This window comes from Orcinus orca, chromosome 10 (assembly GCF_937001465.1).
Source record: "Orcinus orca chromosome 10, mOrcOrc1.1, whole genome shotgun sequence".
Lineage (NCBI taxonomy): Eukaryota > Metazoa > Chordata > Mammalia > Artiodactyla > Delphinidae > Orcinus > Orcinus orca.
The window spans coordinates 41,047,288-41,062,188 of NC_064568.1; the positions used below are offsets into that span (position 1 = coordinate 41,047,288).

Consider the following 14,901-nt stretch of genomic DNA (forward strand, 5'->3'; position numbering starts at 1 on the left):
AAATGTTATCGTTCACCTCATGGCTTCCTGCCCGCTGTCCTCTGTCTGTGGCTAAGTAACTGTCATTTCCCCATCAAGCCTCTGTACAGTCTCTGCTGTAACCTGACTCTATAATCCTGTTGGATTATTGCACAGTAGAATTCCACTGGTGACACATATTATGTGGTTAGCTGTGACTTCTAAGAAGAAGTGAGAACTTGGGATTTAATGCCACAAAGTTTGACTTCTTCTGAGAGGATTTTTGCACAATACAAATACATAGGTGAAAATGTGATATTTTCCATACTCTCTTGAATAGATTTGTAAGTCTTATAGACAATCCTATTGAGAATACCCAGTGTCAAGACGAAACGATGGAAAGTGAACAAGATCGCCAACATTTTGATAAAGAATTTATGAAAGCCTATATTGAAGATCTTAAAGAAAGAGGTAGGTTACTCATATTCAAAATTATTTAAAATGAGTGTATAGTATTCCATTCACTCATGCAACACATTTATTGCTATTAGTCAAACTGACAAAAAGTTAATTGGGGGCTTCCCTGGTGGCGCAGTGGTTGGGAGTCCGCCTGCCGATGCCGGGGACACGGGTTCATGCCCCGGTCCGGGAAGATCCCACATGCCGCAGAGCGGCTGGGCCCGTGAGCCATGGCCGCTGAGCCTGCACGTCCGGAGCCTGTGCTCCACAACGGGAGAAGCCACAACAGTGAAAGGCCCGTGTACCGCAAAAAAAAAAAAAAGTTAATTGGTTAGGGGCAATAACCAATAAATAAAAATAATTTGTAAATTATTTTTGTATTTACCAAAAAAAAAAAAAGATACATTGCCTTTCCTTAAATAATGAAATTTTCCTAGTGCATTAGCATGCTTAATACATCTACAACCATGTGACAGAGAGGCTGGGAAACAGCACTTAAAATGTGAAGATTGTGTTACTAACTTTACATGGCTTTTCAATGAAATGATATTGATAAAACAGTATTCTAGTTAATGGGAAAAGAAGGTTCCATGTCAAAATCCATTTAAATTCAACTTTAAAAAATGTCATCTCGTATAAATCAAGGTACACCTACGTAAAAATCACAAAAGGAAGAAACAAGATGGCAGATTAGTAAGTAGATGCATTTAGTTTTGGTTTCCCATAGGGTGGTGAAGATACAGGGCGGTCACAGTACCTCAGGAAAGGGCTGAGAAAGAAGCGTTTTCCCCAGTGGCTATTTCCGAAGTGTTTCAGAAGCCTTAGAACCCCTTCCTTCTGTCACATCTAGACACAGGAAAAGGCATAAATCAGCCTTTGTTCTTCTAATCCCCACCTCTTTTCTGGGTGTAGATGCCTGCAAGTTACCCCTTAATTTTTCAGGTCTCTTTTTCTGATAAGCCGGGTGCAGACCTGAAAGAAAGATGTCACGCATGTGGGTTTAGAGAGGAGGTAGCCCTGGCCCCCAAGACTTTGAAGACAAGCACCTGGGGGCAGGTTCCATCAGTCACACTCAGAAAACATGCATGTCTCATCACATTAATGAAAAATACCATTTATTGGCAAATTAAAAGTTTTTCAATTAGATTAAGAAAATTTCTATATAGTTACCTCTAATCTGTTTGTCCATCCCTAATTTTGCATGCTGAAATATTATGAAATAAATTAGAAATTTATGTTAAACATGAAACTGAAATAACAGAACCATTTATTTATCAAAATTTATCTTTGGGTCATATAACTTTCCTCTTGTGAAAAACCTTCTTGTATTTTATTCATTTCTTCATAATTGTATTATAGTGCTATTATATAAAAATGCAAGAACAAATTAGAGAAAATAAGTATTAATCTTTCGATCTATGTGGCCAGCAATAAAATAATTTGATTTTCAAAGTTAACTTTAGTAATGATAGATTTTGATTCCATTCATTTATTTCTAAATAATTATCATAATTCTATACTTCACATATTCATAGTAGGTTGAACTAAATGATATTGCCAATATTCAGCTGGTTTTGACCTGCGAAAATGGTGATTTCTTAATAGTTCAACCTATGCTGGACATATGCTTTGAATTTTTTTAAGTTTGTTTCTTTTTTCTCCATCATGTTGTCTTCTCTCTTTTTCCTCCTTCCCCATAAGACTAATGTCTGAGTTAGAGAGTTCATCACTCTAAGGAAAAAAAGTAGATTTAGTGAGTCTACATGGACATCCAACCTGATATGATTCAAGAATGATGAGGAAGTGAAGCCCCTCGCTGGTTCTCAAACTTTAGTGCACATGAGAATCAGCGGCAGGCCCCACTCTCAGAGTTTTTGAGTCATCAGGTTTGGGTGGGGCCTGAGAAAGTACATTTCTAGCAAGTTCCCAGGTGATACTGATGCCTTGAGTCTGAGAAACACACCTTGAGAACTATTGGTATAGACCATACCTTGACAAAAATTGGCTGTGAAGAGAGAGAGAGAGAGTGGGGAGTAACCAGTTGGAAGAGTAAGTATGATAAAAGGGTTATTAATAAGATGGTGCTTCATTTAGGAATAGCCCAAACTTCTCTTGTAAACCGTATTCCCTTCCACCTGGCATCCCCAGTCCCAAATCCTTGGCCATCTATTTTTGTTTTGTCAACTTTTATTATTTTAGGATCATACAGTTTCCAAGATGTTGATGTAGCTGTGTGAGTTGGTTGGAAAGATTGCAAAAGAATGAGAGTTAATAATAATGTATTCTTCTTAGATCTAAATATCTCTAACGCCAGACTATACATTTGCGGTAGTTGACTTAGTTCTAATAAATGCATTTATACTTGAAGTATGAAGTGGCAATAATTTGTGTTTTGACATAGTTACACTTCATAATAAAATGGGGAATGGTTGAGTATATATTTTCTTTTTGTTACAGAATCTGTTCCCAGCTATGCCACTAAAGTATCTTTCAGCCTTCAGCTTTGATGCCATCCATCAGAAGACTACAGAATTTTCCTGACTTGTGGAGCTGTAAATCTTCCTGTTGTGGGTCATGTCATAGAGGAATAATGGCTTGTGCTTAAAGACAAAGTCTAGAAACCATGGTCATAGTTGTTAGGAAAGATGATTTTCAAATTTCAAATATGTGAGTACCTCTCTCTGTGGACTGGAGAATTGATAAATGGGTTTATATATTGACATTTAAAGGTTCATTTGCATACACTTGTTTCCAAATCATGCACATTTAATATTTTAGAAAATGTGTTATTTTTTAAAAATTATCACTTAAAGACCAAAATTTGAAGTTGATTGCATAGTTTTCAGGAATCTGGAGATAAAGGGATGGTGAGAAGAGTATTTATACTGGACTAGTCAGATGAGACTTTTTTATTTTGTTATTTTGAAAGAGTTTTAATGCATTATTTCTTTTACTGAGGACAGTTTTCCTTGGGTTTATACAAATGGCTATTTTCATGTTTTAAGTTATATTTTACAAGTGTAGGCTTTCAGGAAAGACTTTAGGTATAATCTGGACCTTGAGGGCAGAAAGAAGGGCTGGATTGTCTGCCCAGGCATGGGGCTTAGATGGTGTGCTGGTGTCCCTAGTGGAGCAAGTGTGGGCCTGGCTGGTCCTGGGAAGCGTTGCGTGGCCTGCGTGGGTGGTCAGCCTGCCTTGGGTGGGCCCCTTGGGGGTCCTGGGAAGCGTTGCGTGGCCCGCATGGGTGGTCAGCCTGCCTTGAGTGGGCCCCTTGGGGATCTTGGGAAGCCTTGCGTGGCCTGCATGGGTGGTCAGCTTGCCTTGAGTGGGCCCCTTGGGGGTCCTGGGAAGCGTTGCGTGGCCTGCATGGGTGGTCAGCTTGCCTTGAGTCGGCCCCTTGGGGGTCCTGGGAAGCCTTGCGTGGCCTGCGTGGGTGGTCAGCCTGCCTTGAGTGGGCCCCTTGGGGATCTTGGGAAGCCTTGCGTGGCCTGCATGGGTGGTCAGCCTGCCTTGAGTGGGCCCCTTGGGGGTTCTGGGGCGCCTGCCAGAGCACAGAGCAGAGACCTTGCCTCCAGGGACCTATCCTCCAAGGTGGCCATATAAGTAGTGGGAATGACTAGTCCACACTGATGAGGAGTCCCTAGCAAGGCTTCTCTGCAGGTACCACAGGAGAACTCTGCCTGTGGCCAAGACGCTGCGGTCCAGAGGGAGCTCAGGAGACTGGATTTACACTGGCAAAGAAGGTATTCATTACAGGGCTTTGAACTTTGATATCACATTGTAGGATTTGGAGAAATTGTACAAATATCTATTTTTATTCTATTATCTTGGACTAAAATAAACAGGATTGTGAATGTGTTGAAGCTAAGTTTAAACAAGTAGGTTTTGTGACTAAGATGGAAAAAATGCATATCTTCACATATATTTATATATGAATCGACTCCTATATGGTCTAGCCCAGTGGTGTCCAGTAGAACTTTATGCAGTGAAGGAAATGTTCTGCATCTGTGCTGTCTAATTTAGTAACCACCAGATGCATCTGCTTCTTGAGCTGTTGAACAGTGTCTGGTGTGACTGAAGAACTAAATTTTTAATTACATTTAAATTTAAATAGCCAAGTGTAGCTACCATATTGTACAACATGGTCGAGCCATTTGGGTTTTTCAGAAGTTAATCTGGGCTAGAAATGAAGAGTGATTTTTATTTTCTTATCTGAAGAACCAGTCTACCCCCAGAGGGGTTAATAGACACCCAATATTTTGTCTTAATGGGTTTAATCATAACTCTAAATATTTTATCCTCAACAGACATAAAGCAGGCAGAACAGTCTAAAGTCACATAGTAATGCTTCAGTAGAGTACTGCTTCAAGTTAAAGACAAACTCTGAGAAGTAGGTTAAGAGATGGAAAGAATAGGAAAATGAGAAATCACTTTAACTGAACCTCAAACAATTGTATTTTTCTTTATAACACTTTACAAATATAATGCAAATTTATTAGTTGTACTACGTGAATGATTTTGGAATTTTATTTCATGCTACAGTATATGTTACATACAGCCAAATGGAAAATATATCTGAAAAGGGGGGAAATGAGGGCTTTAGCATAAATTGACTGTCCATAGCTCATGTAAAATTTATTTCAATAAAACCAGTCTTTTGTGCAAAAACCTTATCTCGATGTTACATAAAAATAACTGAAAAAGTACTACATTGATATATAATTATTTCATGTTACATAACATCCCCAAAGAAATATATTTATTAAATATGAGGCTTGTAGAAATACTATTTACTTTATTCATATTAATGTAAAAATGCAGAAAGATTCTAAAGTAGAATAAGCATCTTAGTGGAGATAATAGAGATTTGAACATTTTGCATGATGCATATGGACTGATTCATAATTTGGAAAAGTAATTTGCATAGTAGAATATATGTATGAACATTAAAGCAATATGAATGAAAGAAAATATAATTCTTAGGAGAAAAATGTTCTGGTTCCAAAAGCTTATTATTATACCCATTTTTCATACGCTGGAAGTTAAGGGGCAAAGACACTTAGGTGAAATCATTGAGTAGAGCATTTTAATTAATAGCAAGACCTACACCAGATTTCTTGACTCTAGCTTTCTAGAATGACCATTTGGCATGCTTGCCAAACACCAGTTTAGGGTAACTCATGATGATTGTGAGCAGTAATCTCCAGAAATCAGTTACTGTCTTTCCCTTTCTGTCAATTACTGTCTTTCCCTTTCTGAGTGGGAAGGAAACTTAGATACTTTTAGTTATCTTTTTTTTTTTTATTGGAGTATAGTCAATTTACAATGTTGTTTTAGTTTCAGGTGTACAGGAAAGTGATTCAGTTATACATATACATATATTCATTCTTTTTCAGATTCTTTACCCATATAGGTTATTACAGAGTATTGAGTAGAGTTCCCTGTGCTATATGGTCGGTCCTTGTTGGTTATCTATTTTATAGTGTGTGTATGTTAATCTCAAGATCCTAATTTATCCCTTCCCACAACGCTTCCCCTTTGGTAACCATAAGTTTGTTTTTGAAATCTGTGAGTTTCTGTTTTGTAAATAAGTTCATTTGTATCATTTTTAAAAATTAGATTCCACACATGAGTGATATCATGTGATATTTATCTTTCTGTCTGACTTACTACTCTTAGTATGATCATCTCTAGGTCCATCCATGTTGCTGCAAATGGCATTATTTCATTCTTTTTTATGACTGAGTAATATTCCATTGTATATATGTACCACATCTTTATCCATCCCTCTGTCAATGGACATTTAGGTTGCTTCCATATCTTGGCTATTGTAAATAGTGCTGCAATGAACATTGGGGTGCATGTATCTTTTTGAAGTATGGTTTACTCCAGATATATGCCCAGGAGTGGGATTGCTGGGTCATATGGTAGTTCTATTTTTGGTTTTTCAAGGAACCTCCATACTATTCTCCATAGTGGTTGTACCAATTTACATTCTCCCCAACAGTGTAGGATGGTTCCCTTTTCTCCATGCCCTCTCCAGCATTTATTGTTTGTAGACTTTTTGATGATGGCCATTCTGACCGGTATGAGGTGATACCTCATTGTAGTTTTGATTTGTATTTCTCTAATAATTAGTGATGTTGAGTATCTTTTCGTGTGCTTTTGGTCATCTGTATGTTTTCTTAGTTATCGTTCTGTAGTGTATGTAGGTGTAAATGCTTATTTTATGGTATGTATATTGGATTTATTTCTAAAAATTAGGAAATTAAATCGAAGCTTTAACACTTGAAATGATACCAAACTGCAGTGTTAATAGGCAGCTCAAATCTCTGCTTAGAGTCTCCAGTTGTTTCATCAGAGTGAGAAATTGAGATGCTTATGTCATTTTATTGCAGCATAATATAAATTACAGAGGAAGCAAATTATAGTTGAGTATTGGGCCTTAGCACCACTCATAATTCTTAGGAAAGAAAGCAGCTAAACACTGGTAATGGGACCAAAGAAGATATGATGTTAAATAGATGAACTTGCCTTGATTGTAAAATTCACCAGGGAGACAAAGAGGACCCAAGGCTGAGCTTGCACCAGTAGAGCTGTGGCTTTGAGGGAAGGATGGACACTGTCTGGGGCTAGGACTTCAGTCTTTAGTAATCAGCTGCTACACTAGAATCTAATTTCAGTTGTGACTGGTCAACCCCAGGTAGCTCCTGTAACCCCAGGTATGGGCAATGAAGTGGTCCAAAACAAGATCTGGTTCTCACTTTTTTTTTTTAAATTCCATCACTGATTTTTTAAAAAAAATATTTATTTGTTTATTTATTTAACTGCACCAGGTCTTAGTTGCAGCACGCGGGATCTTCAATCTTCATTGCGGCATGAGAGGTCTTTAGTTGCGGCATGTGAGGTCTTTAGTTGCAGCATGCGAACTCTTGGTTGCGGCACGTGGGATCTAGTTCCCTAACCAGGGGTCGAACTTGGGCCGCCTGCATCGGGAGTGCAGAGCCTTAGCCACTGGACCACCGGGGAAGTCCCTGGTTCTCACTTAGAGCATGTTTATTTTTGTGACTTTCTGAACATATTTTGTAACCTCCTGAAGGGGTCGATAGTCAACATTGGAACTCGGAGCCAGGATTGCAAGGCCAGCGCTTTCACAAATGCACTGTATAATCCTGGGAAAAATCACTTCACTTTGGGTGAGCCTCATTTTCCCCACCTGCAAAAAATAGAGTTGGAGAAGACAATTTCTAAGGCTGATCCCCACTTTAATATTTTATGATTTGCTTTCCACTAAGGACCCCTTTTTATATTAATGACCCAGCATGCCTTCCCCACCTCACTGGTCACTCAGCTTCCAGCTATTTATGGGCTGCTGGGGCACCCTCTTTTCTCTTAGATGTTTGTTTCTTAGGCATGTGTTGCCTAATACAGATATGTAGACTATGCTTCAACGTTTGAACATGAATAGCAAGTCTGTGAAGAATTTAGCTACACATTTCTGTTGTGTTCCCAATAGTTATCTCTGTGCTGAGTTGTACAAATATTATTCCTGATATTGCCTTGAAAGTGTAAACTTACATCATAAAAAATTGCATTTTCTAGAAATGCAAATCGAAGGCACTATGAGATATCACCTTACACCCATTGATATGACTATTATATAAAAAAAACCAGAAAATAAGTGTTGGTTAGAATGTGAGGAAATTGGAATCCTTATGGTGGGACTGTAAAATGGTGCAGCTGCTGTAGAAAACATCATGGCAGTTGCTCAAAAAATTAAAGTAGAATTACCATATGATCTTGCAGTTCCACTTCTGAGTATATAGCCAAAAGAGTTGCAAGCAGAGTCTCAGAGAGATGTTTGTACACCCATGTTCATAGCAGCACTACTCACAACAGCCAAAAGGTGGAAGCAACCCAAGCGTCTATCAATGGATGGCTGGATAAACAAAGTGTGGTACACACATACAGTGGAATATTGTTCAGCCCCCAAAAGGAAGGGAATCCTGTCACATGCTACAACATGGATGAACCTTGAGGACATTATGCTAAGTGAAATAAGCCAGTTACCAGAAGACGAATACTATATAATTCCACATGTATGAGGTATCTAAAGTAGGCAGGTTCATACAAACAGGAAGAAGAATGATAGTTAGCAGGGCCTAGGGGGAGGGAGAAAAGGGGAGTTGTTGTTTAATGGCTACAGAGTTTCAGTTTTGCAAAATGAAAAAGTTCTAGAGACTGTCCCAGCTTGAGCAGCCTGTGCTTTCAGTAACCACTGTCATTGATGAGAGAGGCAGGCAGATGGAGAAGGAGACAAGGGCGAGTGAAAAGGAGCATTTGCTGTAAATGACTACTGCTTTCATTTTAGCTACATATACGGAAGGATTCCTATTTCTAGATAAAAAAGATGTGAGAATGAGTCTTAAAATTATTCTCATTAATCAGAATAGAAAACTTGTATAGAAAGCAACTTGGTTTCAGAATCCTGGTGAGAATCCATGGACAGACTTCCACCCTTGGTCCTTCAGAACAGGGTCCCCCGTAACGATGTTTTTGATTTTGCAACCCTGTCAATGAGAAACTGAACACCCACTCCAAATGGGTGTGTATTTATTTATCATATCACTATACCATTCTACTAATATATTAACATACATGATAAAACATGTGACAAGAGATAGTTAAGTACAAACAAAAATTAAATGGAGTTGTAAGGATATCTCCCCACCTTGGCAGATGGTCCTGCCTCAGCCCTCAGCTGCGTGTAGCTCCTCGGTGGAGACCACTGCTCTAGAACCCGGCTTTTCAGACTAATGCTTTGGACAGCAAACGCCTCCACAGATTGACATCAGAAGGTCTGTGCAAAATCGTCTGGGGAGAGGGCCCCCGGGTTTCCTAAGATTTCCAAACTGTTCTGTGAGCCATAAACGCCTCAGTCTCAGTTCTCTAGAGAATGAATGAAATTGCAGCATTCTTTTTTTATTAAATTGAGGTGAAATTTATATTAAATTAACCATCTTAAAATGAACAAATAAATGGCATTTGGTGCATTCACAGTGTTGTGCAACCATCACCTCTAAAATACTTTCATCACCCCCCCAAAAAACCCATACAGATTAAATAGTTGCTCCCCACTTCCCCTCTCCCTCCAGTCCCTTGTTTGGCAGCCACAAATCTACTTGCCATCTCTAGATTTACCTATTCTGAATATTTTGCATCAATGGGATTATACAATAGATGACTGTGTGTCTGATAAACTCAACATCATGCTTTCCAGGCTCAGATAGTGGTTTTTACCACAATTACAATGATGATTATTAGCATGAGACAGCAGCAGCAGGTCATGCCTAAGCTCCTGGTACGCTGGGCTGTGTGGGAAGAGAAAGTGCAATTGTTGAAGGAGTTCTGGTCTCTTCTCTCTGCCTGGAAGTTGGTGTTTGCTCTCGGGCTCCAGGAAATGGGGAGGCTCTCAGCTTGTGTGGTCTCAGGAAACGACTGTCTGGGTAATACCTTCTTTTTCTTCACTGCATCCCCTCTGGTGCTACTCCTCGTGGGAGAAGGTTTTTCGGTGGTGATCCCGAGGATGGGGGAGCTTATTGTGGGAGGTAATGGGGATACTGGTGACCACATGGCCAGACCTAACTCACTCTGCACACAGAAGCCCTGCAGACATGCCTCGCAATTGTCACTGTCATGTGGCCCTTCAGGAGAGATTTCCTTGATCATAGGAATCTCCACCAGCGTAAATCCTTCTCTATAGCACTTCTTCAGAATGTGCAACACCAGGTTGTTCAGGATCCTTGAGATGTTCCCTTCTGTAAACTTGGGAACCTCAAACGAAGGCTGGGAGCACTTCTGACATCTTTGGGCAAAGACCCTCATCTTCACCCGGCCCCTGGATTCCCCCTCACTCCAGTGCATGTGGAAAAGGACCTGAACTTGGGCAGAGGCCCAATTTCGAGAGCATGAGGAGCACTGGAACCTGTGGAGAAAGAAGACAAGACCCTCAGCTTGGCCCAGTATGGCCCAGTATGGCCCAGTTGTGGGCTGTGCCGGAGGGACACACAGAAACATGATTTGATCCGGGTCATGGATTAGTGGGGAAGAAATCCCGAGCCCCTTGTTCCTATCTCCATTGTACCACCAGCATGCTCTGTGACCCACAGATGTGTCTGCCATGAAAACAGCAAATCACAAGCCATCAGAGCTGGAAGGAATCTTGGGCAAATTCGAAGTCCGGTGTGATCATTTTAGAGATGAGGCACACGCTGGGAACTTGTCACGCCCAGAGACCCAGTGAGTGGAAGAGGCAGGACTGGAACTCCAGTCTCTTGACCCCAAATCAAGGCTTCTTCAAATGTAGATTTAAGTGGGTCAAAGGCTACAAGTGCAACAGCCCCAAGAACCCTGAACTGAAATCCAAAAATAGATACAAGTGGGTGTGGATAAGTGCTATAGTCTGAATGTTTGTGTCCCCCCGCAAATTCCCATGTTGGGATCCTAACGTTGAAGGTGATGGTGTTAGAAAGTGGAGCCTTGGGGAGGTGATTAGGTTGTGAGGGTGGAGCCCTTGGGAATGGGATTAGTCCCCTTATAATAGCGATCCCACAGAGCGCCCTAGCTCCTTCTGCCATGTGAGGACACAAGGAGAAGCCTGTGGCTCAGAAGAGCAGCTGGCACCTTGATCTTGGACTTCCAGCCTCCAGAACTGGGAGAAATGAGCTGAGACTCTGCTCCCATGCTCTTGGCCTGGGAAAACCACGCGCCACCAGGAGAAGAGAGCTCTGCTTCCTCTGCCCGGACCCTCTCCTGGCGAGGGGTTGGTGGGCAGGCAATGAGCACGGCCCCAGTCCCGAGCTAGAGTCCCAGCCTCCCACCCTCAATCCTTGGGGCTCTGCTTTCCCAACTGGAAAAGAGAGGGTGAGACTCTGGATGACTTCTGAGGGTCCTATTTTAAAAAGACTCCATCAGCTTGGAGTAGAGAGGGGTAAGGTTGCTGTGTGTTGCTCAGCTCTCCCCGTCCTCTGCCCCCTCCCTGACGCTTCTCCTCAGCACACAGGGCCTCTCCCCACGGACTCTGTGTTGGACCCTAGGTCTCCCAATGCAGGGAGCATGAGCCCTGGGTCCTGCTCGTCCAACTCTCCTGCGGTTGAGGGAAATAGCCTCCCCTCCTCCCCTTCTCTTTTCCTCACTGCTTCTCACCCTCACCCCTCGCAGCCTGTTTTCTCTGTATCTGGGCATTAGCGCAGTCCTGCTATGGTTTTGCGGTTCAATGTAAAAAGGAAAAATTTTTAATGAAGCCAAAACGTCTTGGATCAAGGGCACCTTGCTTCCTGTAATCTTCAATTTACAAGCATGAGCACAACAAGACAAGTAACGAGTGTACACCGTAAGAAATAAGCAAGAATTTTCTGGAATATTGCTATCGCATTCCCTACTCACCTGGCATAGGTCCACTGCTGGTATTGTGTCCACCCTGGCTTCAGGATGTTAGGAAGAAGGCTTTTGTCTCGTGTCAGTTTCCACGTGTGCCATGGTTTCACCTCCCGGATTAATTCCTGGAACACCTGCTTCCACGCCTCCATGTCCTGATGCATCGCTGCTGTCCCCGTGAGCTGGGTGCGACAGTGTCTCCCGGGCTCTGACGGATCTGGAGCAGGACAGAGGTTTCCCACTTTAGAGAGCAAGGGTTCAGACCCACTCTCCCTTTATGTCCCTGGACTGGGCTCATGGACCAGGTCTTTGCCCCAAGGACCAAAGGTCAGTTGATGCTGGCTCCAGGTTCTGAGAACAGCACTAGGCTCCACAGGGAATTTCGAAAGACACGGAATGCATGGCTTCATCCAGCAAAGTATTACCAAAGGAGGGCCCTGGACTCCGTGTCAGGACGGGTGGATCTCAGCCTGGCTCTGCTATTTGCCCACCTTTAACTGGGAACACACCTTTTTACCTCCGAAGCCCTATAGATGGTGGAGACAGGCTGCAGTTTCCCTTTCTAGAAGTAACATTTGAAAATCCTCGTCCATTGGGCTGCTGTGCTTACGATCCGGGAGGAGAGATGCAAGAAGGACACGGCCATCCTGGGACCTTGCTCAAATTCCTGCATCCCTGCATCCTCGCCCTTGCTCTTTACTTCCTTGCTTGTGCCAAGTCTCTGTGGGACCGTGTTTCACAGGCACTCAGCTGTCCAAGGCAACTCCCAAGCCCACTCTTCCACCCATTGGAGACCAAAGCTGTTGTAGTTCCTTTGCCCCGGAGATGAGGCTACAAAGTCCCCACGTGGGTGGGAGGCCATGGCCACACTCCGAGGTGCTTCATCATCCCCTGCTTCCTCCAGGACAGGCTAGGGAAGGAGGAAGGAGAGAGGAGCGGGGCTGACGCCAGGGTGGGTGCTAAAGCAGGAGAGGAAAGCCCTGCCCTCAGCGAGTCCTCCAGGCTGGCAGCTCCTACCTCAGCTCAGGCCCGCAGAACAGCCTCTGTCCTGGCCTGCCGGCGCCTCCAGGGCTGCCTGAGCCACTTTCCACACTGCAGCTGCGGGTCTTTCCAGAGGCGGAAACCCCCACCTACATGGGGCTGTAGCATGGCGTTCAGACCCCTCACAGGCCAGCCCTGCCTTTCTACCAGCCTTAGCCCTGCCAGGCTCATGCTCCCCCAAGGCCACATCCGCGCCTCCACACTAAACCCCAGCCCTGCACTCCGGGCCATCCTCTGAACACTCCTGCCCTCCCTGCCCTCCTGCCTTGTGCGCAGATCCACCCCACCCAGAGCACCCACCTTCCCTCCCTCCCTCACCCACCTTCCCTCCCACCTTCAGGTTGTAGGGCCCACTCAGTACATGTTCCACTGTCCACTCCCTGGTCCTGCCTGGTGTTAACTAAAGAAATTCCTGTGCCCGCCTCCTAACTGCTGCTGAAGAAAGAGATCTCCTGAAGGGGAGAATGGCCTCCTCCTTTTCCCCTGCAGTTGAACAAATGCAAATACTCTTCTGCAGCGTAAAGCTCATTCAGATAACAAGGTGGTGACCAGAGAATATTTAAACAAAGGATCGGTCTGACTTTGTAGCCGGTATGAAATATTGTGTGAAAACGTCATATCCTGTTCTGTTTCATTAAAACCACCTTTGAAAATAATTATGTAAGGAGATCTTGAAAGATACCCAGATAGTGTTTCTGGGTCACGTAAACATTACCTTTAGCCCCTTGCTCTGGTGAGAATATTCTAATTTGAAAACTCTGTGCGCTTAAATGATATAAATATTTGAACACAAGTATTAAAGGGTGTGAGAGTGTTTGTCGCAATTAAATTAACATAGGCTGAATGTCTTCTCTCTAACTACCATGAGTAACATCACTTACCTGTTTTTCCAGAGAATTCTGGGTTTCTGGGGTAGGGGTGGGGTATGCCAAGGCCTGGGAAAGCTCCGTGGGGCTGAAGAGAAGAGAGCGGGATATTCATATTCGTGTCTCACAGGGACACTACTAGTCCCAGCCCCAGAAGTTCTCATTGAGTTGATCTGGGCATCACCGTTTCTAAACAGCTCCCCAAATGCTTCTGATGCTCGGTTACGGTTACGGTGGTGACCACACGAGGAAGCGGAAGGGAAGGGAAACCTGGAGAGATCCTGGTAGCAATCACACGAGAGGGAGACGGAGGTGTCCCTCCTTCCCGCAAGGTTTACAGAGCCTGCTTTTGGGGGAACCAGTCCTAGGGCTGCCTGGTGGCATCCATCAGCTGGGTCAGGCACTGGCAGTCTGAGCAGTGGGCTGTAGATGGAAAAGGAAGGGATAGAAGCGGGAGGGAGGGAGGCAGTGGGGGTGGGTGGGGAGGAAAAGGAAGAGGGGGAGGGGGAGGGGCTGGCCATGGCAGCATTTGGCAACCTCACAGGCACCTCTTTCCCGCCCTCTGCTGCTGCACCAGAGTTCAGCTCCTTCAACAGCAGGCGCACCCTGGGCCATCAGAGTCTGCCCTCCTCACCCTCCAGTTTTGTTTCTATATATTACTTGGCTCGGGTCACAAATTAACCAGATTTGGGGAGCCCGCTTAATCAATTTCTCTCTTTCAAATTCTTTTTCTGTACTCCTCCCACGTACTCTCAACCTCAGGGCAGATTAGGAGAAGATTTAGGAAGAGGGTGAGGGTACAGGGGAGAGTCTGGACTGGAAGTCAGGGGTCTTTGGTCTGTGTGGCAGTGAACAAGTGGCTTCAGGCTTTTGGAGGATGAAATGTGCCTTTTTTTTTTTTTAAAGGAATTTTGCCTTTTTTATTTTTAAATTTTATTTATTTATGGCTGTGTTGGCTCTTCATTTCTGTGCGAGGGCTTTCTCTAGTTGCGGCAAGCGGGGGCCACTCTTCATCGCGGTGCGCCGACCTCTCACTATCGCGGCCTCTCTTGTTGCAGAGCACAGGCTCCAGACGCGCAGGCTCAGTAATTGTGGCTCATGGGGCTAGTTGCTCCGCGGCATGTGGGATCCTCCCAGACCA

General features: G+C 43.6%; 2 protein-coding genes across 10 annotated transcripts in view; one reads left to right on the forward strand and one right to left on the reverse strand.

Annotated features, from left to right (window-relative positions):
- Positions 1-5,123, forward strand: part of LRRC2 (leucine rich repeat containing 2) — a 57,673-nt gene extending 52,550 nt beyond the window's left edge. For all 9 annotated transcript variants that reach the window (XM_033413044.2, XM_049716309.1, XM_049716307.1 and 6 more), the window contains 2 exons: positions 299-429; positions 2,875-5,123. In XM_033413044.2, the coding sequence (XP_033268935.1) occupies positions 299-429; positions 2,875-2,924 (181 nt within the window). In that variant the 3' untranslated portion in view covers positions 2,925-5,123. The remainder of the gene's footprint in view (positions 1-298; positions 430-2,874) is intronic.
- Positions 5,124-9,641: 4,518 nt separating this feature from the next.
- Positions 9,642-12,081, reverse strand: RTP3 (receptor transporter protein 3). The gene is made up of 2 exons (XM_004283961.3): positions 11,863-12,081; positions 9,642-10,402 (listed from the first exon to the last, which is right to left on the reverse strand). Exons 1-2 carry the CDS (start codon positions 12,015-12,017, stop codon positions 9,700-9,702), a joined length of 858 nt encoding a protein of 285 aa, XP_004284009.1. The 5' UTR covers positions 12,018-12,081; the 3' UTR covers positions 9,642-9,699.
- Between the last annotated feature and the right edge of the window lie 2,820 nt (positions 12,082-14,901).

Excerpts from the sequence above, each read along its gene's own strand:
- RTP3 (XM_004283961.3), bottom strand. The coding sequence starts at position 12,017 with ATGCATCAGGACATGGAGGCGTGGAAGCAGGTGTTCCAGGAATTAATC. Across the intron at positions 10,403-11,862 it reads CAGCAGTGGACCTATGCCAG|GTTCCAGTGCTCCTCATGCT; the intron begins GTGAGTAGGGAA and ends CTTTCTCCACAG.